This window comes from Oculina patagonica, chromosome 5, assembly GCF_052425735.1.
Source record: "Oculina patagonica isolate OP01 chromosome 5, crgOcupat, whole genome shotgun sequence".
In the NCBI taxonomy this organism is placed as follows: domain Eukaryota; kingdom Metazoa; phylum Cnidaria; class Anthozoa; order Scleractinia; family Oculinidae; genus Oculina; species Oculina patagonica.
In genome coordinates this window covers 22,489,740-22,514,175 of record NC_135762.1, presented here as the reverse complement: position 1 = coordinate 22,514,175, position 24,436 = coordinate 22,489,740, and the positions used below count along the sequence as shown (strand labels likewise).

The 24,436-nt window shown below is 39.7% G+C and overlaps 2 protein-coding genes across 2 annotated transcripts; one reads left to right on the top strand and one right to left on the bottom strand.

Annotated features, from left to right (window-relative positions):
* The first annotated feature begins 2,218 nt into the window (after positions 1-2,218).
* LOC144653316 (transmembrane protein 185A-like) lies at positions 2,219-13,224 on the top strand. The gene is made up of 7 exons (XM_078513291.1): positions 2,219-2,331; positions 2,444-2,620; positions 5,967-6,177; positions 8,714-8,797; positions 9,699-9,875; positions 11,075-11,198; positions 11,962-13,224. The coding sequence occupies exons 1-7, from the start codon at positions 2,294-2,296 to the stop codon at positions 12,174-12,176; spliced, it is 1,026 nt and encodes a 341-aa protein (XP_078369417.1). The 5' UTR covers positions 2,219-2,293; the 3' UTR covers positions 12,177-13,224.
* Positions 13,225-19,217: 5,993 nt separating this feature from the next.
* Positions 19,218-22,651, bottom strand: LOC144653331 (diphthamide biosynthesis protein 3-like). Its single transcript, XM_078513305.1, has 3 exons — positions 22,412-22,651; positions 20,993-21,067; positions 19,218-19,595 (listed from the first exon to the last, which is right to left on the bottom strand). The coding sequence occupies exons 1-3, from the start codon at positions 22,634-22,636 to the stop codon at positions 19,536-19,538; spliced, it is 360 nt and encodes a 119-aa protein (XP_078369431.1). The 5' UTR covers positions 22,637-22,651; the 3' UTR covers positions 19,218-19,535.
* Positions 22,652-24,436: the final 1,785 nt, after the last annotated feature.

The following is a 24,436-nucleotide window of genomic DNA, read 5'->3' as shown; positions in this document are numbered from 1 at the left end:
ATGGTTGTTTATATTTGCACTTTGCTTCAATCAATACTATATTTATTAACAAAACATTGAAGCAAAGCAGCATGCTCTGTCATGTGACCTTCAATAAAAGAAAAAATAATTAATGGATGCCAAAAATTGAAAGAGTGATCACATTTTTAAGACTGATAATTTTAAGCCTTCATCAAGGTGTCTCCAATTTCCTTCACACCAATGGATGGATGGATGGATAATCTTTATTTAAAAACACGGTCAAATTCATCAGCTACAATACAACAATCTAATTTTGAATATATATACAAGAAAGAGGGGAAATATAAAAATATAATGTACAAAAATAAAAAGCTGCTTTCCACGAATGCTGTGCCCTAGAGTACTCGTTCAATTAGTTTTTTAAATTGCCCAAGGGACTCTGCTTGTCTTATGTTATTAGGAAGACTGTTCCACAAGATAGCGCCACTGTACGTAAAGCTGTTTTTGTAATAGTGCGCGGTAATGGAACATTGAGTTTGTTTTTAGAGTCCCTTAGGTTGTACGCGGTTTCTCGTTTTTCAAATTTAGATGATAGGTAGTCTGGAGCCAACCCGTGCAGAGACCTGTAAACCATCGTGGCTCTTTGAATTTGCTGCTGGCGAGCTAGATTTTTCCATCCTAGAATTTCAAATAAATCACCAGCGTGCGCGTCATAGTTAGAGAAGGTCAAAACACGGGCTGCTCTATTCTGTAGCTTTTGTAGCTTGTTTTGCAAAGTAATCCCAAAGGAAATAGGAGTCAGCTACATGCAGTTTAAAATATGCCAGACTTAAAAGAAGTTGGAAAAATTTAAAGGATCTGTATGCTGGATGGAAGGGGTAGAAATCCGTTTGATTTAAAAGGCTTCCTTGTTGAGTTTTTGAAACGGTTTGAAGTGACCTGTTGCACAGCGAAGATAAAGTATCTTTACCATTTAGTAAGAAATTACAATGGGAAGGGTACACAGCTATATTTCAAGGCAAGGGATCTGGGGTGTTAACCATTTGCTGGAAAAAAACAGTGGTGCTTAAACCATTAAACAATTTTTGTTAGGATGAACATTGAATAATGGTATTTTTTTATTTCGAAATCAGCAAACCAACCAAAAAAGATGGCGCTCGCTATTTGTAATTTGGCTTCTTGTTATTGTTTTTCGTTGATGGGAGACTGGAACTAGGAAGAAGTGCCAATTGTAAGGGAATTCTGGTTAGTTCATTCCCACCTAAATCGCAGGACAACCCCTAAAGATTTGGAGAGTTTACCATTTAACCAAAAATCCTAGAAATTTCGGACAGAAGGTCATTGGAACAGTAATTTTATGGAAAATCCATTAAAAAATGTGCACTATTTTTCGAGGTAGTACAAGTCCTTTCATTCCAGTCGGTGTGAACTGTTGGAAAATTCTGTACCATTTGTTCATTTTCCCAATTCCAAGTCTACCATCAGGGGAAAACAATAATCGGAAACTAAATATTTGTAAATGGTAAGGGCCATCTTTTTCAGTTGTTTTTTTTGGTTTTTGGAAAAACACCGTCATTCAACAGTCTTTCAATCGGTTTATTTTGCCAAATGGTGAGGACCACTGCTTTCCAACTGAAATTTCCAGGAGTTTTGGTTAAATGATAAGTACCCCTGGTAACAATCTTTGTGGGAGGGGTGTTGATTAAAGACCATTAAAAAAAGTCTACAATACTTACTTACTTACTGCCCTATACGCCGTGGGTGCTAAGGGCAGCGACAAAGTTTCTCCACACATGCCTGTCACGAGCTTTCTTTTTGATGTCTCCCCAGGTGTAAACATGTGTAAACCCCCTAACCCCCTCCCCAGGTGTAAACCCCCTAACCCTCCAGGTTAGGGGGTTTGCATAGGGCTAACAACCCTATCAGCAAAAAATAATTGTTACGGAAACAGCGGCAAAGAAAAGTCTACAATATAAAAAGTTAATTCACAACAGAAGAAAGGAGAACTTTCACCACTCATCTTTGATTTTCTTTTAAAATGTTTCCCTTCAATTCAAGTTGACAGCATATCCACTTAACTACAGTACCCTAGGCTTACCTTTCTGTCTTATATTTTTCCTTTTCTGTCCAATTTTTTATCTCGAATGTACTGACCGACGAGAGGCTGGGCCCTACTGTACAAGACTGCTAAGGCTATTGGGATAGGGGAACTGCTTAGTAGCCACGCCATGTTTTCAAAAGTTATTTGTATTTTCAGGTATTTTGGTTCTTTGATCAAATGCCTTCACTTTTCTCGGCTTATTTCCTTCTGCTAGTAAATTTTATATAGAGCATGAACCTCCGACGCCTCTTCCAGGATTTCAACCCAAGGTAATTTGTGAAGAAAATGTTCTTCGCGAAAACACATGAGCTGAGTTAAAACTTTTTTTCGTGAAGTGAAAAATTTTATCTAACTCGTGGGCACACGTTGTTTCTTTTTCAGTAAATTCCTTCTTTTCTTTACTCTTTTCATCTTTTCGATTTTGTTGGCCCTGCGTTTGGATGGAGCCATCACGTGGAGTTATTGGGCAGTCTTTACGCCCATTTGGATTTGGAAAATCCTGGTGCTAAGTGGCGCATTCACTGGAATTTACATTTGGATTCGGCATCCAGAATACAGGTAAAGTTAATTTGTACGGTATTTCTAGTCATTCTTTGACAATTTGAATATACGCTGACATGTCGTAATTTGAATTTGTTTGTATTGTCTCATCATTATCATAATCTGAAAGGAAGAAAAATAAAAATCCAACTGGTTTAGAAAATTTGGCTAAACTGCAGAATTCCCTGCAAATGAGATTCATCTTATTGAGTATTTTTTTATTGTTTTCTGCCTCCTTCTTCAAAGAGTTCCATTGGTATGGAATTTTGAGCTGAACCAGACCAAATCAGCTTTTGTTTACATGGAATGGTTTGGAACCAATCCAGACCAGTTCCAAACAATTCCACATAAACACCTTGTACTTCATCAGTTTTTTCTAGAACTGGTATGGTATGGAGCCAAAACTTACCTGCTGTTGTGCATGTCCAGTTTTGGCTCTATTTGTATCCATTCCGGACTGGTTCCAGCATGGTCCCATGTAAACAAAAGGCCTTATTTCAGACTGGATCCATTGGGATCTGTTTGATCCGGTTCCATGTAATCATAGCCTTAGTCAGATGTCTTCTGAGCAGGGTCCAAGGAATTGAGGTTGTTTTTTCACTTGGCTGATTAACTAGCTGAACATTATTTCTAGGTGTTTGTTTACAGACCGACATGAACTAGTTAAACATGACAACTGTTTTCACTGTGAAAATTTAAGCCGCTAACTCAGAAGATTCAAATTACAAAAGCGCGCAAAAGTCAGAAAATACGAGAGACGAAGCGCTTTTAATGACTTCTCGTGCAATATTTACGGGTTTGTTTTTTTTTTTTTTTTTTTTTTTTTTTTTTTTTTTGTTCTTTTTTTCTCTTTTTTTTTTTGGTTTCTTTCTCCTTTCTTTTTTTTTCTTTTCTGTTTTTTTTTTTTTGTTTTTCTTCCCTCCCCTCTTTTTTCTTATACTTTTCGTTCCCTGATCTTTCCGTCCTCGTTCGTCCTGTTCTCCCTTTGGTTTTTTGTTTTGTTTTGTTGTGATGTTCTTCTTTTTTTTGTTCTTTCTTTCGGTTTTTGTTGGTTTTTTGTTGGTGATGTGTGTGTTTCAGTGTTTTTTTGGTCTTTGTGGGTTGTTTTGGTGTTTGTTTGGTTGATTTTTTTTTTTGTCTTGGTTTTTCTTCTTGTTTTCTGCTGTTTTTTTTTCTTTCTTTTCCTTGTTTCTGCTTTCTGGTTGTTCTTTTCTGTCCGGCTCCCTCTTCGGTCTCTTTTGTGTTTTTTGAGGGTCTGGTTCGGGTGTTGCTCTTTTTTCTTGTCTCCGCTGGGGCTGTTGTCCTTTGTCTCGGGCTGTGGTTGACTTCCCTCGTCGCTGTCTTCCTCTTTTTTTTTTTTCGTTTCTTGACCTTTCTCTTGTTCTCTCCTCTCTTCTTTCTTGTTCGTCTCTCTGATCTTTGTCTTTGGTGGTGTGACTCGGGGGTCCTCTCCTCGCCTCGGCTCGGTCTGTGTCTGCTTTCCGCTTCGGGGCTGTCTTCGTTGGGTGTCTGGTCACTCGTGGCGCCCCGCCGCTCTCTCTCTGGATTGGGGCTTCTCTGACGTCGTCTCTCTGCTCTACTTCGGCTCTCCTTGTGTTCTGTGTGGTGTTTGTCTATGCGGGCCGGTTCTTCGGTTCTACTGGCGGCGTATCGGTGTCGTTCGAGTGTCTGCTGTGTTTTTTTTCTGTCTGCTTTTTTTTTGTGGGTTGATGTTTGTTTTGTTCTGGTGGGTTGGTGACGCTTCGGCGTCCACGTCGGCTTACTGTCTCCTTGGGATGAGACGTCTCTCTTTGTGAGCTGTTGTGGGGTTTTCTGTTTGTTCTCTGTCTGTCTCTTCGTTCTCTTTCCGGGCGCTGGCCGGTGGTGGCGCGGACTTGTTCCGGGTCGCGGTTCGTCTCGTTCTAACTGCTGGTGTTCTCGGTGTCTGTTCCTCCTCGGCACGCTTTTCTGGTCTCTCCTGCGTGGTTTTGTTTTTTCTTGTGTTGGGGGTGGTCTGTTTTTTTTTTTCTCCTGGGTGGAGACACGGGCGGGGGGTCCGAGCGCCTTGTCTTCGTCTGCTTGCGGTCTCGGGTTGTTGGTTGGGCTTGGCAGCTGGTGGATTTGGGTCGCTTTCCGGCCTGATTCGGGGCCGATGCTTTCGGGACGTTTGTCGTTCGCTCCTCTGCTTCTTGTGGGGCACTGTGAGGTGTTGTCGTGGACACGCGTGACCAGTGATCCGGACTGCTTGACGTGGCGCACTGCGGCGACGCGCTTCGCCTTTTGGTGTCGCTGTCGACTCTTTCTCTTGTCTTCGGCTCTCTTGGTCGGGTTGTTTCTCGCTTTTCTCTTTGGTTGTCGCTCCTTCTGTCCGTTTGGGCTGGAGCTGCGCGTTCTCTCGCGGGCTCGCGCTCCTTCTCGATCGCCTCCTCTGGCTTCTTCTCCTTCTCCTTCCTCCTCTTCCCTCGGCCCCCTCTGCTCTCCTCCGCCCTCTGGTGGCGGTGGCGCTGCGTCCTGCCTCTGTCCCCGGAGGGGGAGGGGCTCGTGGGGGGGCCCTGGGTGGTGTGGGGGCCGGGGGGGGCTGGGGGGGGGGGGGGGCCGGGGCCTCGCCTGTGGGGGGGTGGGGGGGCGGGGGGTGGTGGACGGGCCTCGTGGCCGGGGGGGACGCTGGGGGGGGGGCGACGCCTAGGGGGCTCCTTGGACGTTGCGGGGGCCCCGGGGGGAGAGGGGGGGCCCCCGGGGCCGGCCGGGGCCGGCCCCCCCCCGGCGCGAAGGAGAAGGACTCTCTTTTATAGGATGCAGAAAACGTCTCTACAAATGAGGAGTATGTGACGATATGCTGTTGATCCAGCAGCAAAACAACATTGATCAATTCTCGCCGAAAGTGCAAGACGCCGGCGCCGTGAAATAGGAAAGGTCTTGGCCGACGAACTGGAAAATGTAACGGAGCTGGTGGAATTGTAAATCGAACGAAACGGGAAAAAGTTTTGAGCACGTTTGCCATTTAAAAAGTTTTGTTTTGCAAACTGAACCATGGGGAGAGCGTCTGGCAAATAATATTTAGCAGATCATTTGGCAGGCATCTGTCACTGCACGCAATGTGATTGGCTGCAGTATTTGTCAGGACAAGTTAAACCATCTTGCGAGGTAGTATAACTCTGCATGAGTTTCCTGTAGAAAAGGCAAGAAAACCCTCTGTTTTTCCTTGTGAAAACAGTTTGCATTAATTAACTCGCTTAACACTAGACAAAGTGTTTTCACTGTATTTCCTGACTTTTCCAACTTTATCTAGCTAAAATTGTCCTAGTGAAAACACAACCTGAGTATGCAAAGAGAGAGAGACTCCTTTTCAATCAAGCTTAGGTATATTATATTTTGTTTTACACAGAGGTGAAGGAGAAAGCCATGTGGATTTCAAGGCAATGATTATCTGTCTTGCTTTGCATCTTCTTCTCCTGATGTTCGAGATTTTTGTGTGCATTAATCTTGGCGGAGGCAAGCTTTTCCCTTGGAGGCTCATGTTCATGCCTTTGTATGTGCTGTCGTCACTGTCAATCATTGCTTGTATCTGGGGGTTCAGACATGACAGATCAGTAGAGGTAATTCAGACACTGAACTTAATACCAGAAAACAATGGATCTAGGATTTATAACAGGGAGGGTTGCATTAAATAGACTTAGCCAAGCCTGGGGGGAGGAGGGATGGCACAGTGGTGAGAGCACTCGCCTCCCACCAATGTGGCCCGGGTTCGATTCCGGCCCGGTACCATATGTGGGTTGAGTTTGTTGTTGGTTCTCGTCCTTGCTCCGAGGGTTTTTCTCCGGGTTCTCCGGTTTTCCTCCCTCCACAAAAACCACCACTTCTAAATTCCAATTCGATCGGGAATCCGAGGGCCACAGGTTTGTCAGTCGAAGACTGTTACGTGCAACCCTCGTAAAACAAAGTTGATTTATTTTAAGCCTAAAAGCGGAGCTCCACGGTAATTTACTTTGCCCTTCATTTATACATTTGAATTCACTTAATAGCACTTGAACCTGCGATCCAATAGGAAAACAATTTTCCAGTCAGCGGTCAACTTTAAAAAGCTCATGACCTCAATGACTTATACACCTGAGCCCGCAATATGGTAATGTGATACTGGTCAGCAGATACCTTGTATTGACAGCTGTCAATTGACCATAACATGGATGCCCAGTATCAAAGAGGTTAGGGTTAATCTATTTTTGAAGTGGGCCATGTATGTATGTATGGACGGACGGGCGGACGCACCCGCGAGCCATGCCGCTAGCCATGATGACCATGAAAACTCAAGTGCATGGTTTTCCTATTTCTGTGGATTTTCTATGGCTCTGCTCTGCGGCCCTTTGGGCTGCTGTGGAGCTCCGCTATAATGTTGGTGTGAACGCTAAAAGCACAAGTTCCTTGTAGGAGTTGGGAGCATGCTTCTCCTTTACACAGGGTGGAGTTGTAACCCTCTCAACCCTTCCCCTGCAACTGCCTACCGTATTTATTCGATTAAGCGCCCTGGGCGCTTATTAAATTTTTGGACCTTGAGGGTGGGCGCTTATTCGAGGCTGGGCGCTTATTAAATTTTCACCATTTTTAGCAAGTAGTACGTTTATTTTGCAAGAAAACAATGTATAATAACTAAACGTGAAAGTGTACCAAAGCTAAATTTTAAATGTTCATTGAAAGTTTCAGTAACAAAAACTAAAAAAAACTCGGTCTTCGTGATAGTTTCTTAGTAGAACTTAGTCAATTTTAATCTCAACTTCAACAATAATCAAAATTCCGCTTGTGCCCTCAATTTAGGGGGTTGGGGTGGTCGCTTATTCAAAGCTGGGCGCTTATTAACTTTTCCTACCTACAGGGTGGGCGCTTATTCAAGGTGGGCGCTTATTCAAGGTTGGGCGCTTAATCGAATAAATACGGTATGCCAGGCTGTTTACTAGCTTTCTTTCTCGTGAGCTAGAAGCAGTGCAAAAGAGGGCGATGCGCATCATTTTTCCGTTTTTTACGTATGAAGAAGCGCTCGACAAGGCAAGTCTAGTCACTCTGTCAGGTCGAAGACAAGCCCTGACGGACAAATTGTTTAACAACATTTTAGAGAACAATGACAGTAGGCTGAGGAATTTACTGCCCCCACGGAATCTTAGTAGTTATAACCTCAGAAAGTCACGCCAGTTTAACCCTGTTTTTAAGACTAATAGATTTAGAAATAGTTTTATTGTCTCTAATGTACTTAAGTTTGGATTTTAATCACTCTTGTATAGTTCTTTAAATATTTTTACATTTTATCCTTAGTTTTTATCGCTTTATAAATTTGTAAATATGACATAATTCAACCTTTTAGGTTGCGAAGTTGTATTAATAAACTATCTATCTATCTATCTATCTATCTAGCTACATGGAAATCACATATTTCAGAAAAAATTCTTGCTTCACAGAAGCCAAAAAAATTATTTTTGGAGCATTTCAGACTATTCTGGAAATACTTTTAATAATTTTCCAAGACATTAAGTTGTAGCTAAATAGAGAAGCCTGAATACAGTGTTTCGTCATTCAATTTTAGCCATATTAGCTCTTATAAATTGGCTGCAAAGCCAATAACGTCCAGGCTACTTCAAGAAAATATAGCTAAGTGAACTTCCAAAAAAAAAAACTAGTCTATATATAATTTGTACTGACACTGAACAAAACACTGAATCAACCACTGAACTTTCACATGCCATACCATAAAATTCCGGTTATAAGCCCTGGGCTTATACACCTTTGTAAGGGGTTTTGTGTGGGCTTATAAGCGGAGGAGCTTATATCCGGGAGGGCTTATAAGCGGAATAAAAAAAACGTTTCGAAACGAGCCACAGGAGTGTTGATCGAAATACGTTTTTAAGTTAAAAACGCATAATAAAGCAACATTTAGCCCTGTTCAGTACTGTCGTCCGGCAGAGGGGGGCTTATAATCGGATGTATTTTTTGTTTTCAGGTAGATGGGCTTATAAATGGGGGGGGGGGGGGCTTATAAGCGGGGAGGCTTATAACCGGAATTTTACGGTATTGGTTTGATCCGAGAAAAGTTCAGCAGTTAGGCCTGGCCCTGTGTTTTGATATTTAACTTTTTCCTTGTTTTTGCAGCTTGAGACAGTGTTTTCAGTGAATGTTCTGCAGTTTATCTTCCTGTCTCTGAGACTGGACAAAGTAATTCTTTGGTCATGGGTGGTGAGTAGATTTTAAGTGCCAGTCAGTAACTGTTTTCACAAATTACGTTTTCACTTGTAGCATGCATCATTGAATCGTGTATCTTAGTATCTAGTGTATTTAAACAGGGGAAATTAATAAAAAATAAAAGTATGTCCCATGGGAGTATACATTTGGAAAAATGAGAAATTCAGTGAAAGCAAGAGCCAAAGTGGAGTTTTCATGGCTATCCCAGACTTTCATGAGTGCTGTTAAACTTTGTGAAAACAAGAAAAGAACTTTTTAAAATTCAATTTTCTTCATTGAATCCCTTTTCTATTATAGTGTTATAATGGTACAATATGGCTTTCGACTTTCAACCATTCACACTGCATTCAGTATCAGTATTAATTTAATGAAATCAGAAAATTGTGATTATACAACAACAACAACAACGACCATTTTATTTTGCCAAATTAAATAGAAAATAAATTACAGCATAACATAAATTAACTAAAATAGGCCAAAAAAACTATTCAGAATAGAAATAAACTAAACAAGCTGAGTAGTTACAAAAAAAATTAATTTCTTTGACAAGGTTGTACATAAAAGAAGACAAAAGTAAAATAAGACAAGTAATAAGTAATTAAGTACTATGTAGAAAAAATAAATAAATAAGTACAATGTAACTAAGTACTATGTATAAATAATAATTTAATTTAGAAAAGTAGGGAAAAAAGGGAACATGGGGAAAAAAAAGAAAAGACAGGTGTATATGTATTTTATACCAAGCAGTAGAAAGAACATTAGAAGTCAGTACATTTAGCAATATTGCACAGTCTGAATGGGGCAGAATTTCCTCTAGATAACTGCCCCGCTTCTACAGGTTTTGGTATAACCCAGGATATGTTATCAAAAGGAGAAGTGTTATTTTTTCTTGCAGGTTGTATTTGTTCCTATGTGGATAGTGCTCTCATTGTTGTGCCTTCTCGTGTTGTATTATGTTATATGGTCTATAATATTTGTGAGGACAGCGGAGGTTCTTCCAGCACAGCGTAGAGGACATGTCATGGTTGCTGTGGCATCAGTTCTTCTTGTTATTCCACTTCTAACATTTCAGGTGACTAAAATTTTTCACTTTAAAATAATACTTTGGTAGGTAAATTTTTAATATCTAGAGCTAAAACTTTTTCAAATATAATAAGTTGTGGTAGCTACTGGGTGGCGCAGTCGCCTAATGGTGCAAGACACTTAACTCTTAAGCTAGGTACACACTAGGGGACTAGTCGCAGGGACTTATCCCTTAGTGTGTACTGGAAAAAAAAAATTGACTGATTTGTGGGACTATTGGTCCCTGCAACTAGTCCCAGAAATCAAACCAGCTTAATTAGTGGGACTAGTCGCAGGGACCAAAAATGTGGTCCCTGCGACTAGAATTTCGATGCAAAATACGAGTACACACTAGGGGACTGGTCCCCAAAGCAAGTTCCTGCAACTACAGTGTAGTCCCCTAGTGTGTGCCAACAGTTTACAGTACCTCTCTCCACACATATGCATAAAAGGGTACCAGCAAATGAGTGTAACCCTGTAATGGAGTAGCATCCCATCCAGGAGTGAGTACAAATACTCTTTGTTGTTTCATGCTACAAAAGCTTGGATAAGCTCCAGCAGTACGTGACACTCTGGCTCAAATTTGTAGCTTCACTGTTGCAAGTGTAAACCGAAAGATGAAAATCCCTTTTGTCAATTGGGCTTTAAAAATCACCTTAATGAGTGGGGTTTCTCAGTCTGATCAATCCTCCTAGCTATGGTCTGCTATAGGAGGAAGTCACTTTTCAGAGGTTTCACATGTAGTAGTAAATGCTATTTCACTGCATCATCATCATCATTTATTAGAGAGAATTAACGCAATTTGCAGGACTTGCTGGATGATCTGACCAATTGCTTGTAAAGCCTGTTCTTTTTATTAATGGATTTTAACAGACCTGGAGTTAACCAAGGAGAATTAGATTTGTTTAGTTCTTTACCTTTCATGATATTTATGGGAAAGCAGTCTTGAAAAAGTCTCGACGGGTATATTCTTTTATAAAACCATTATTAATAGGATTCATTAAAAAACATGGACCAATTGCGTGAGAGAACTTCAAGAGTTTTACGCATGGTATTACTAGAAGTAGTCTCTCCCTAGAGTTGGCCAATCAGGGAGGTTTGACTGTATTTAAATTAATGTTAATTTGTTCCCTTTTAATGAACAGACACCTTGTTTAAAACTAGGCTGGTTTTTTTTTCTAGTACTTAGTTTTTGCCATTCTGCTTCAGATCATGCTTTGTAACAGACTTGATGGTATCACACAGGACATGTTTGTTGGAGTTGTAGCTCCTCTTCAAATATCTTTGTTAAGTTTGCTGGCAACATCCTTCTACCACAAAGGAGGGAACCATTGTAAGTTGGTGTAATCACTAAGTTTGAAGCAAACTACCTCTTAAGTTGTCCAAATGAATGACCGATTCCCTCTATAGCGCGCGCCTGCAGGGAATCACGGTAGTTGTATTCATCAAACCATGCGCAAGACTCAGCAACATGCATCGTTGCGGCAGGCGCGCGCTGTAGAGGGAATCGGGTATTGCTTCATTGACAGATTACCAGAAATAAAACTGTGTTCATTTTTCAATTCCTGGAAGAAATAAATTATGGAGTGCATTTATATTAGATTTGTGCACTCTCTGTGGTTAAAGAAATATCACTTTTAATTATTAACTTGTATGGTTACATTTTAAAGGGGATCAACATTTCTTTTAAATTTGGAGTGCAGAATTGCATACCATTAGTTAGCCTGGGAGTCAGGCTGAAAAGTGAGTTTTTGAATTCAAGAACTCACCCACCAAAAATGCCTGCACTGCTGGTCAAAACTGGTCAAAAATTATATTTTTTGCACTTGTGAAGGATAGGCGATTTGCATGATGGCGTCACTTGACTACAACTACCAGAATCCTCCGCTTTGTCTTTTTGTCATTCTAATTAGAGCAATTGTTTTTCAAACCCCACTGGGAATTCAAAATTTGAATAACAAAGGAAAGGCGAAATGAATTCTGGTATTTGTAGTCAAATGACGACATCGTGGAAATGTGCTATTCTAATCTGTAAGATTGACTCTCATAAAGCAAAAATTATTGACAATAAGCTTGGTTTTTAATTTTTTTTTCAGGGTGGTTTGGAATTCGAAAGGACTTTTGTGACTTTCTCCTAGGGACATGTCCCTTTTTACAAGAGTATGGCAACATCTCCTGCAAATTTTCTGAAGGTATTTTCTCAAGACCACCTCGGGAAGAGACTTCTATTGAACCACAGCGCAAACCAGTGGGTCATGAGCACCCGGCAAAGTGTGTTGTACCTGTTGTTTCTATTGAGATGCCCGACTGAAACAGTAAGATGCATGGAAATGGGCGTCATGCAATCATGCGCAGAGGCAAAACAGAAACACGTCAAGAGAACAAAAGGAGAAAGCTGAAGCGGTACTACTGTACCATGTTGCAAAGAAGCAATGTGTTCTCTTGTCACTTCCTGGATAAGAGCTTTAAAGCAACCCATTACATGTGCCTTGGGTGCATCACTTATAAAAGCTTGCCAACAAAAGCACATTTTTTACATGCATGACATTTCTCTTGCACCTAGGGCCCAGTTGTTCAAAGGGTAGATAACGCTATCCATTGGATAAATCGTTATACAAGAAAAGTATTGACAAAACAAACTACGCTAGACCACTGGATAGTGATTTATCAGGTGGATAGCATTATCCACCTGGCCCCGGTTGTTTAAAAGCTGGATAACGTTATCCACCGGATAAATCGCTATCCAGCAGATAAGTGTTAGCAAAACATACTACGCTATCCACCAGATAGTGATTTATCCAGTGGATAGTGTTATCCAGCTTTCGAACAACCGGAGCCTGGAACTCAGTATAAGCATCATGTAAAAATAATATTACCCCTCGTCAGATCTGGCCTCTTAAACTCATACCCATTACAAGACCTTGCCATTGAAATGGTAAACTGCACTATTGATTTATTCTGCCCAGATGAAAAGATAACCAATTTCGAACCTGAACAACTCAATAACATATCTTTGGGGTGAAACATAAGACAATGATATCTAAAATGTTTGAAGCCATGAAGTACCAATGCATTTGTTGTTGTTGTTTGTTAGCGAATCAAGCGTAAGAACACATAATTGCTTCATATACACCATTCATTACAATTTCACAAGCTGTAATATTGTGTTATTTATACCTTACAACCTGTCCAGGTTGGCCTGGAAACAACAGGATGTAACACATGCTAAACAGAAGGAACTGCATTGTAACAGTTCTGCTTAGAGACATTTTTAGTGCTGTATAATTTGTGTTTATATAGTGCAGTTGAAGCAATTAACTGCCACAAATTTATAAAATAAAGTTCTTTTAATATCTTGATTGACTTGCTTCTTTTGCCAGCCAATTTGCCCTTTTTCAAGTTTCAAGTTACCTTTGTTTGTTAAAACTTTTTGTATGAAAATGAGTTTGATTTCAATGAAAGTTAACATGCAGGTGGGACACATTTTCATATGAATGGTCTCACAACACAGAAATGGCCTATTTCTTACCAGTTTTTGTTCCGAGTAACTAAGGCCTAGTTTAGACATCGTGCTTCTGCAGTGCCGAACTTAATTCTGGAATTAATTTCGACAAAAGTAAGGCAGAAGCACGGCGTCTGAATCAAACTTTTGAATTGAGTTTGGCAAAGCAATTTAGTTCGACATGCCATGCCATGCTACCCGACTCTGGCACGACAGCAGATCAAACGTCATGTTATTGCAGCGCCAAACAAATTTCACAAATTATACTAATGTATTTTGGAGGGTTACGTTCCCGCGAGGAGTTTCGAGGAGACCCGAGAAAAATTCTCCTTAATGGAGTATGCGCACATCCTCGTCCCCAGGGTCTTCAACGTTTTCAGCCGCTGTTGTGAAAAAAAGAAGACCCTGGGGACGAGGTTGAGTATGCGCATTGAATTTTACTGCTTGCCAGACGGCAAAAACATGAGGGCCAGGCAAAGGAATACAAAATTTTCCCTACTAAAAAGCAGGGCGAAGATGTTTCATTCAACGAAGATGACAGTCATGACAGGGGGCTGAGCAAACAAGAAGCAAGCTGGGCTGAATCTGAAATAAGCAAGTTTGCGGCAACTAGTCAGGCAAAGAAACAAACATTCGCCATATTTGTATTGTTGGATCACCGCTGACTAATTTTTACGTAGCTTCAGTAATCCTGAATTTGGTATGACTCTTGCACAAAGGCTGAATCAAAGTCGTGCTTCTCCTGTGCAACAGTCGAACCTAATTGCAATTTAGTTTGGCACGGCAGAATTTAAATCACCACCAAAAACACTTTAGGTAATTTGATTTTTGCAAAAATCCAATTGACATTTAGAGTTTTGTGTTGGGTTGAGGTTTGCATACTTAGTCCATGAGCCAAATTTCAAAAGGGGCCTAAAAATAGGTTTTCGTAGCACCCCCCTTAATACCTAGTGAAATTGATATCAAATTAAAGCTGAAGGTCAGAATTTTCTCAATCCACTTGTTACCAGGACGGAAAGTGGTGCATAAGGGAGATATGACATGCTTTTTACGGGGGGAGAGTGGAGATAAGTTTTGCTTTGTAAATACAAGTAATGTCAAATCTCCAATACAAATCGCAAAAACACACCTAAAAGTGATAAAGATTTTTTACAAACATTTAAAATTAGTATTTTGTCACATTTCACACTTTCTATTTTTTTGCTTTCCACCCGTTGCCATGGAAACCGTAAATAAACCCATTCCTGCTATTTTCTTGATTATAAAAGTCGTTTTCTTATGTTTACAACCCAATTATTACGAAAAAATCAATTGTTTTTGTGTTTTCCCCTTTTATTCGCTTAAGCTTGTTTGTACCACAATGTATTTTAAGCCTTTGTCCCGTCATGCACTTAGCAACAACATGGCAGGGTCCGCCATCTTGGAAATTTGCTGAATCAGCAGAAGGTGAGAAATTGCCTCTTTTTTGCAAAAATAGCCTCCTAGCTATTGGCCGCGGCCGCATTCGAGAGTTAACTGGGTTAATTTTTTAGAAACCCGGTTAAAAATTTCCACAAAACTTAACTAGGTTAAATTATGGTTACCAAAACTAACTCGGTTAAATATTTTTAGCGGCCGCATTACGATCAGACCAGACTGAAGTAATGTCATGATTAAGCTATTTGAAAACAAGCCGCGAAAAGCGACCGGCTTTCATGATAATTTTATTACTTGCTCATTTCTTCTCCTGCTTTTAAGATTTATTTCAATGCATTCTCGGCTTACACCGCTCTATTTTTTCCGAATGCGTTCTACGCAAATTTCAAGCCCAGTTGTTTCGAGTATGTTGATCTTCAGTAGTAGTTCTAAGGTTCATCGCCATATCGAAATCGCCTTCAAGACCTTCAAGTGCACCAAGCTTGTCGTCATAGATGGACGTATGACAGCGACTGACGAAAGAGAACTGTATACCGACCAGGAAGAAGTTGACACACGGATGTTCCTCCATGCGAAGCACGCATCTTCACATGAACATCAGAGGGTCGCCATAGTCTCCCCGGATACAGATCTTATGCCGAGTCCTCTTAGTTTGCATGCGTTAACAGGTTGTGATGCTATGAGTTCATTTGCAGGCAAGGGCAAGAAAAGGGCGTTTAAAAAAGTCAGAGAACGCCAAATCATGAACGACAGTGTCCAAGTTCTTGGAGAGAGCCTTCCCCTGAGCGAGAAGAGCATTACCAGGTTGCAAGAACTGGTTTGTATGTTGTACAACGATAATCGGTGCAAGCTGGTCAATAACCTCTGTTACAAAGGGTTTTGCAAAGGCAAAAACGTGCAGACCAACTCCTGCCAACAAGCGCTGCCCTTCGATACCACCTAAGCGAGCCAACTACCATGTTTTTCTCTGGGTTGTCCTAAAACCCGGAATGCCGGAAACCCGGAAAACCGGAAAACCGGAATGCCGGAAATCCGGATAAGAAAGCCCGGAATCCTAAAACCCGGAATGACCTTTTTTGTGTACCCCTTTTTCAGGATAAATACGTGGAAATATGTTATATTTTTTGGGAAATTGGAAGTTTATTACGAGTTTCCAATTACGTTGCGAGTTAGCGAATCAAATTGTCAATTTCGATACAAAGTTCCCAACTTCGGCCCGACTGAACTTCGCAATTTAGCTAGCTGAGGAGAAACAAAACATATTGTTTCAAAGTCATGGCGATATCTGAACTCAATGATTTTAAAGGAAACATTAAGTTGCGGGGGGAATACTCCAGCGATTCTTGTGGCTCAAGTTGCACAATATTTGTTTGACGAACAAGCAGGACAGCAATAACAACCTTCTGATCAAATGTTCTGACTGATAGTGAGTGGAAGCATAACATTCATATACCGTCTATTGCATCTAAGCATGAACACGCCCTTTCGAAAATGGGTATCAAACGCTGTCGATATTCGTCGCTTGATGATGGAAGCAAGAATTCAGTTGAAGTGTCAGACAACGTTTCGCACCAGCGATCACGCAAGTAATTTGCCGATAAATGAATTTTATTATGCAGGCAGATATTTGGTCAAATTTTCCTTTTTTGTACAAAAATATATTTTTTACGCTTTTTGCGAGGTATAATCTAAATTTTTAAGTCTTTTGCGTTTGCAAGCCGGGATGCATGGTTTACCCATCTTTACATAAAGTTGATTTTAATCGAAGCCGAAGCAAAGCGACAGGGACGACTAATTTGTCACGCCAACATGCATGTTTGCGGCTCGCTAAACATAAATTTAAAGTTTGTGGGCCTTTTATATTTTTATGGCTTTTTTCCAACGATCTATAAGCGTAGCAAAGCCCTTGTTGATAACATAACTACAGAAGGTTTTAATCTGCCCAAGTTAAAAACAATGTAATGTTTTTATTGACGTCGACTATTTGTTAAAACAAGTGTTTTGCAACTTGAGACGCAAGAATCGCTGGAATATTCCCGCTGCAACTTATATCCTTTAAAATCACTGAGTTCAGATATCGGCATGACTTTGAAACAACATGTTTTGTTTCTCCTCAACTAGCTAAATTGCGAAGTTCAGCTGGGCCGAAGTTGAGAACTTTGTATCGAAATTGACAATTTGATTCGCTAACTCGCAACGTAATTGGAAACTCGCAACAAAATTCCAATTTCCCAAAAAATATAACATATTTCCACGTATTTATCCTGAAAAAGGCGTACACAGAAAAGGTCATTCCGGGTTTTAGGATTCCGGGCTTTCTTATCCGGATTTCCGGCATTCCGGTTTTCCGGTTCCGGGTTTCCGGCATTCCGGGTTTTAGGACAACCCTTTTTCTCTGAAGGAAATACAGCCAAGAATTGAGCAAGAACCGGTAAGCCATGGATTGCAACTGAAGGAAGGACGCATTGAGATCGTTTGGACAGACCTGGCGCCAGCTCCACAGGCTGTGATGGAATTAGTTTGCTGTGGGTTCCGCGGCAACTGCCAAACAAGGCTTGCCTTGCTTGGTAAAGGCTTGCCTTGCACAGAAGCTTGTACTTGCTCTGAAAATTGCATGAACAGTGCAACCGGCTTTAAAGATGGAGATGACGATGTTAATGACGACGACGAGGGTGAGGACAAGTAGATAAGCACTGGACTCAGGCTATGACTAAAACATATGGCATAAACGGACTCTTGCATGTAGAAAAATCCCTTTTAAGACAAATATCGGTGTTGGCTATTTCTTGTTGTTAAATACTGAAATTTGTAATTTGTTTGCAACATTTAAAATAAAAGTTATCAAGAACATGTATTGCCAAATAACAGAATAAAATGTAGTTATCTAGAAACTCAGCTTAACTGATTTCGAAACTTGCTTTGTTCCATTGCTCCTCTTTAGTGTAACCTTAGTTTGACATTACATGCATTCTGGTGTTGCAAAAACAATTTTTATAAGCCATTAAGTAGAAAGTGAAGTTTTAAATATGACAAGAGGCGCCTTAAGAAATCATGTGAGCCTATCTACGTCCACAATTAATGGCCATTTTGCGAAAAAGAGACAATTCCTTACCTTCTGTTAATTCATCAAATTTCCAGCATGAAGGACGCTGCCGTGTGTTTGCTAATTGCATGATGGAACAAAGGCGTATCATGCATTGAGTTATCAAACAAACTAATGAAATTACAAGGAAAAAAACACAAAAAGAAGTATTTTTGGGGCTAACGGGCTAGTAATCATAAGAAACAGCATTTGCAATTAACGAGATAGTAGCAATGGGATATATTCATGGTTTCCATGGCAACGGGTGCAAAAAGGCTGGTCACAAAATTACGAAAAGTATAAAATATGTCAAAATACTAATTTTAAGTGTATCTGAAAAAGATTGAGACAACTTTAGGCGGGTATTTCGTGATTTGTATTAGAGTTTTTACATCACGTGTATTTACAATGTAAAAAGTATCCCCACCTCCCCCTCGAAAAAAACTTGCCCTATCTCCCTTATGCACCATTTACCATCCTGGTAACAAGTAGTTTTAGAAACTTCACACCTTTAGCTTTAATTTGATACCAATTTCACTAGGTATTAAGGGGGGTGCTACGAAAATCCATTTTTGGGGTCTTGGCTTATGGACTAACTGTAAGGATCTGAAAGTAAAGTTCCCCCATAAGTAGTGACCCCCCAAAAGATGGATTGGCCCCAGGGGGGTACTCCGGCTTGTAAATGACGGGGATGATCGAATGGAGGCAAAAACTCAGGACCCAAAAAAATCCCTAAGTCTTCCGACATAACCCAAAAAAATCCCTGGACCAAAAATAACCCCCAAAAAAATCCCTTGTCAAATTACCCATAAATTTCCAGGAGGGGCAATAATATAACACAAAGAAAATCATTAAAAATTAAACGCTCATGCTTGTTTATTCATCATAACATAAATACTCCAAGGCACTTTAGTTTGTTTTTAATACCCAAAAAAATCCCCTATTTAAATCAAGTCACCCAAAAAAATTACTTGCCTAATTTTCCAACCCAAAAAAATCCCGGAATCAAAAATTTCAAACCCCAAAAAATCCTTCGATCATCCCCGTCATTTCCAAGCCGGAGTACCCCCCCCCCCCCCCCCTGGGGGATTGGCCTACATATAGTACATGTTTTAAGTAGCCAAAAGAAGCAAACTCTAATAGTTGTGATCTGAAAGTATTGAGGGTTATTACTTTTGGAACCTACAGTATTGGCCTATTCAATCAAGAACAGAATGAAATCAAAGTCTATTTAAGGAATTTATTGCTGGTTTTGACAGTAGAAAACTTGAGTGAGAATACTTCAACATACTAAACATAATTATATTATTTAAATTAAAGAATTTTCACAGCAGACCCAATTGGGGTTGAACTTGGTGTCAAGCATTAATTTTATTGTATTGTCCTGCTGGTGTGTTTTTATTACATGATTGAAAGTCCTTGAGCAAAGTTTAGTTTCCCACATTGCAACTGACACATAACACCAACTGAATAGGCCTGTAGTACAACTTTGATCTTTGAGGTTCACATCATGACAGTACCAGAGCTACAGTATTGTGCTCCATGAACTTTTGACTTGTCCTCTGTTGCGGTGGTCTTTAGCCATACATGTCACTCTGGTTATTGTTCACCATGACTGATATGGGATATCACTATGATGACGGCAATACTATCGTTCAACTGATTGCTGTCTATGCCTTCTCCATAACTGGTGCTGGTGCTAGGACTTCTTCTGATACCATGAAATCCTCCTGAAAAGAATTTTTTTTTAGCTTAAACACTGATGTGGCAAATATTTCATACAGTGTATGTATAGGTTTGGGAGGCGGTTAGTGGTTAGTGTGCTGGACTCCGGATAGAGCGGTCCAGGTTTAATCCCTGGCCAGGACCATTGTGTTGTGTTCTTGGGCAAGACACTTTACTCTCACAGTGCCTCTCTCTATCCAGGTGTACCGTTTTTATTCAATTAAACACCGCCCTCGAATAAATGCCGCACATTAGGGCAGAAATATTAATAAACGCCGCCCTCGAAAAAACGCCGCACCTCAATGCGGCGTTTATTCCAATAATATAGTCAAAAAGCAAACCCAGTATTACTGGGTAATCAAATTTTGAGCAAGCCTCAAAAGTATTTTCTTTATATGTAACGACGTTTTAAGATGATAAAAATGAATTATCAGACAAGAAAAAAAACATGTTTCTGTTTTTAAAATTTAAATGTTCAGTTTTCATACTATTGTTAGCAAGAAATAAAATGAATTTTAAATAAACGCCGCCCTCATATAAACGCTGCCCTCGAATAAACACCGCACTCGAATCGTGAAAAATTTAATAAACGCTGCGCCGTTTATTCGAATAAATATGGTACATGTATATCCCATCCAGGAGGGAGTTGCCTCATGCAACTAAACCGGGAAAAGCTCTGGCCTGATGTGCAACCAGGCTCAAACACAGACTTTACCAACCCTATATATATATACATAATTCTGTTATCATTTCATGATAATTACTGAACAGTACAACTTGCTAGTGGCTTAACATGTATAGCTCAGTGGTCAAACATTTGGATCAGAATCACAAAGCAGACAGAAACAAAAGCTGATTTTGGCATGAAAGCTTCGCTCAAGCACTTGAAAAGTTTCTGATGTATTATAATGTGTGCAATTAATATATCCACTTTTCCAAAATTCGAAAAGTGGATGGGATGCTAGTCCATCACAGGGTTACCCCCCAGCATTAGTTCGCCAGTACCCATTTATGCACCTGGGTGGAGAGAGAGGCACTATGAAATTTGAGTGTCTTGTCCAAGAACACAACATAATGACCCCGGCCAGGGCTTGAACCGGGACATCCTCGGACCTAGGGGCAGTGAGTGGGGGTGGGGAGAAGTCTATACGGGCGAAAAAAAAATTGGCGAAGAAAAGTCAAGAACAAAAAGAACTTCGCCAATTACTTTTTTAACCTGTATAGACTTTCCCCTGCCCCCACTAACTGCCCCTGGGTCTCCAAGGATGGAACCGGGACTGCTTGATCTATTAGGCCACCATGCCTCCCATAAAGAGAGTGATGTTGATAGTTTACAAATTCCAACAACTGCACTACAGGAAAAGTAGGTAGACTAGTTAATCTTCACTTCAAAATGACTAACCACGTCATAGATCACTCGCACGATCAGGGAACAACTGGGGCAGCGAGCTACATCTTCTCCATTTTCCAACTCTTCCTAATAAAAAGAAACAGAAAAAAAAACTATGTAATTTAATAGCCAGCAGAACATTCAGCTTTTGTTATTAACATGAACTGATACATCATATAAGCACACAAAAAAAAATTAGAAACAACAAATGAGAAATAAGAAAATTAACAACTAGAGGATATTGTCTTGATATAACCCCAAATTCTCAGAACTAAATTTAAAAGAAATAGACACAATCGGGAAAGATCATTTTAATTTAAGCTTAATGTTTTGAGCTAAAAGATGAAACAAAAGAACTTAAAATAAGTAAGAAAATTGTTTCACTTTGGGAAAGGATTTAATAATAATAATAATTGCGGTTCCAAGAGAGGCCCGCAACCCTAATCTTGACAGTGCGCGCCACGTTTATAAACCAGGACCGAACCGGAAGTTGAAAATTTTTGTTCTTCCACTAAGCACGATCAGAATGCGAAAATGTGTTAATCACGACAGTTTGTCGTAACACCGGAAGAGAAAAATCTGTTCTCCAAGAGCGATATTTTAAAAACAGCTTGTCACATTAGATAAACCTTCTGTGACATTGAAGGCGTTATGTGTTGCTTTTGAGAACATTTGCTGTGATTGTATCACAGATAAACCACGGTAAAGCGAATGATTCCAACAACGGTTATTGTACTTCTTTTACTGACAACATAGCGAGTTTACCGACTGAGAAAAATCACATCTAAATTCACACTGCACCGCGTGCGAAAAATCCTTGCGTGACGCGTTACTCAGAATAATTTTCTAATGTCCATTTGATCGTTTCAGTCCTCCTTGTTCAGTCGTTTATTTATAATTATCGGCACTGCCTACCAGTACCTTGTCTAAGTGCGTCAAGGCCCGCACTTTCTAACCTGTGGTTACCACTAGTAATAATAATAATATCTTTTATTTAGACACGATAAATTTACAGCATAGCTGATGTGGTCGTGTTTAAGTTACCTAAGAAATAATCATAACAAAAATAACACTAAGACAAATACGAATACTAACTAAACTTATTTACAATACAGTATACAAGATATTTACAATATTTACATGCACTCATAGTTAGTAGACTATGATGCACTAGCCTATTTAACTGAATTAATTTTTGCTCTGTCATAAATCAGTACATTTGAACGTCTAAAAATGATAAAGTTTGGTCTTCTAGTCTTTTTAATATAAAACAAGACAGTAAATTCTTTGAACTGAAACCAGATTTTTACAAATTCACTGACAAATTGAAAGTCTTCTTTCGATTCCACCATCGAAGGAAATGAAACTTGCTGTCGATTCGCACAAACTTCTTTTACATACAACACTCCTAAACACAGCTGCTTTACAAACCTTTGTTATTTCAAACTGATCTCCGCAAGGGCATGGGTAGAAATAAGTCTCTGATTCTTCGTCGTATTCAAAGTCCTCGATTTCCACTTCGTCGTGAAAGACGGCCATTTTCTCACATGTGTTTACGAAAGATGTCGCAATAACGCCAAGCAGCCAGGCCTCTAATGTAATGGGGGAGGCTTGGACACTAATTTGTAAACACTTACGCAAACGAGCAAAGGCCATATCTCAAGTTTCACCAAGCAGAACCTAACATAATCGGGTTTTTTTGTAACCCACCCCCATACAGGAAGAGTTAAGGAACACAATAGAAGCCCAAGCGCACTAAAATATTGGCTTGACTCCAGATTACGCAATTGCCGGTTCATCGCAATTGCCAATCATAAACAACTAATTTACCACGCCTTTTGATGTCCTTGTGAAGTCCTTGTGTAGTTGTTTTGCATTTTTAACGTTCATCGTGCAAAACAAAGCGTTTATACTTAAAACTCTTAAAAATTGAACCGCAAACTGATCCTAATGCCAAGGTAAAGATACAAATCAAGATAAAACAAAAATAAAACGTGCAGAAATAACGTTCCCCAAAATTTCACATTTAAAATTGTTTATCTCTTATTTTTAGCTCTATTTAGCGTTTCATCGTGTTTTTATACTATATGTATGTTGTCACTGATATCGGACTGTCATTTAAATAATTTCACAGATTACTTTTTATTTAGTTTTATGGCACGTACAAATGATCAAACTCTTTATTTTTGTTTTCTATGCGAGGTTTTGTTAAAACTTTCTGTTAGAAATTTCAATTTTATTTTAATTTTGGAGCGAGTTTAGTTAGGAAGGATCTGCTCGAGTCCCCAACGTGCCAAGAATGTTGAAGAGTGATAAATATGCGCTGATTTTGCACTCGAAAAGAGTACCGTTTAATAATAATCAAATAATTATATAGCGCCATTTCCAGGGCTCAATGGCGCGCTTTCCAGTGTGTAAAATTATATAAAAATAGAATAAAATGATAACTAAACTAAATATCCTAAAGTTTACGAACCTCTCTGCTTAATCTTAAAGAAACCTCTGCTGTCAGGAATATTTTTGTTTCATATCGCAATCCACCCCCTTATCAGCTTATCAGTTCTTAGCAATGTAGATTTAATTAGCCGACTTTATTGACTTTATCTTCAACTTGAAGATTTCAGTTCCACAGGACCACAACAGAATACACTTAATAACTAAACATTAACATTAACAAGCTAACAACTAACTCTTGGTCGTGAGGGAAAAATTCTCCTCAAGTTCTTTTAGTGATTCATTATAACAGTTTAAAATATCACAGATATAGTGGGCGCTTAGATTCAAGATATTTTCATCGCACATAGTTAAGATATATATAAAAAGTGCCTTATAATTCAAAAATTTAAAACTGTTATTTATTGAAAAGAGGCGATCTAAGAAGACACCTCTGAGATGAGAAAATGATGAGTGGGAATTAGCAGAATGTGTTGTACATGTATCACGAAAAGGCATAACTCACTTCTCGCCTGAAACCTAATCTAAAGTTTATTTTCGTCTGTGTGTAATTGCCGACAGCGAATTTCCAAGCATAATTATAAAAAAAATATAGCACTAGATAACCTAACCTGTTTTCTAAGTATACGTGTGTGTCAACATGTCATCACAACAGCCTCTTGAAGCTCCTTGAGTCATGAAACCTCGGAAACACGTGGGCGAAAAAAGGAATAAAAACATCAAGCTCAGCTTTGCATAAGTTACCATGTATTTGCACGGTAACCTCAGAAACTGAAACACTTGCTTGAAAACACTCAACATGTCGCTGAACTGGAAGAAGCTGGCAAAAGCCGGCGCGTTTGAAATTTGTTGCAAGGAACAGATAAATGGCGAAGCTGAACTGCACAATTTGAACGATGTAGAGCCTGAGCTTTTTATTAAGTTTGTGCGAATTCCTTCGCTCAAGACATACACAAGTTTGATCACAAAACTCGAAAAGTGCTCGAAGAAGTGGCTAACGGA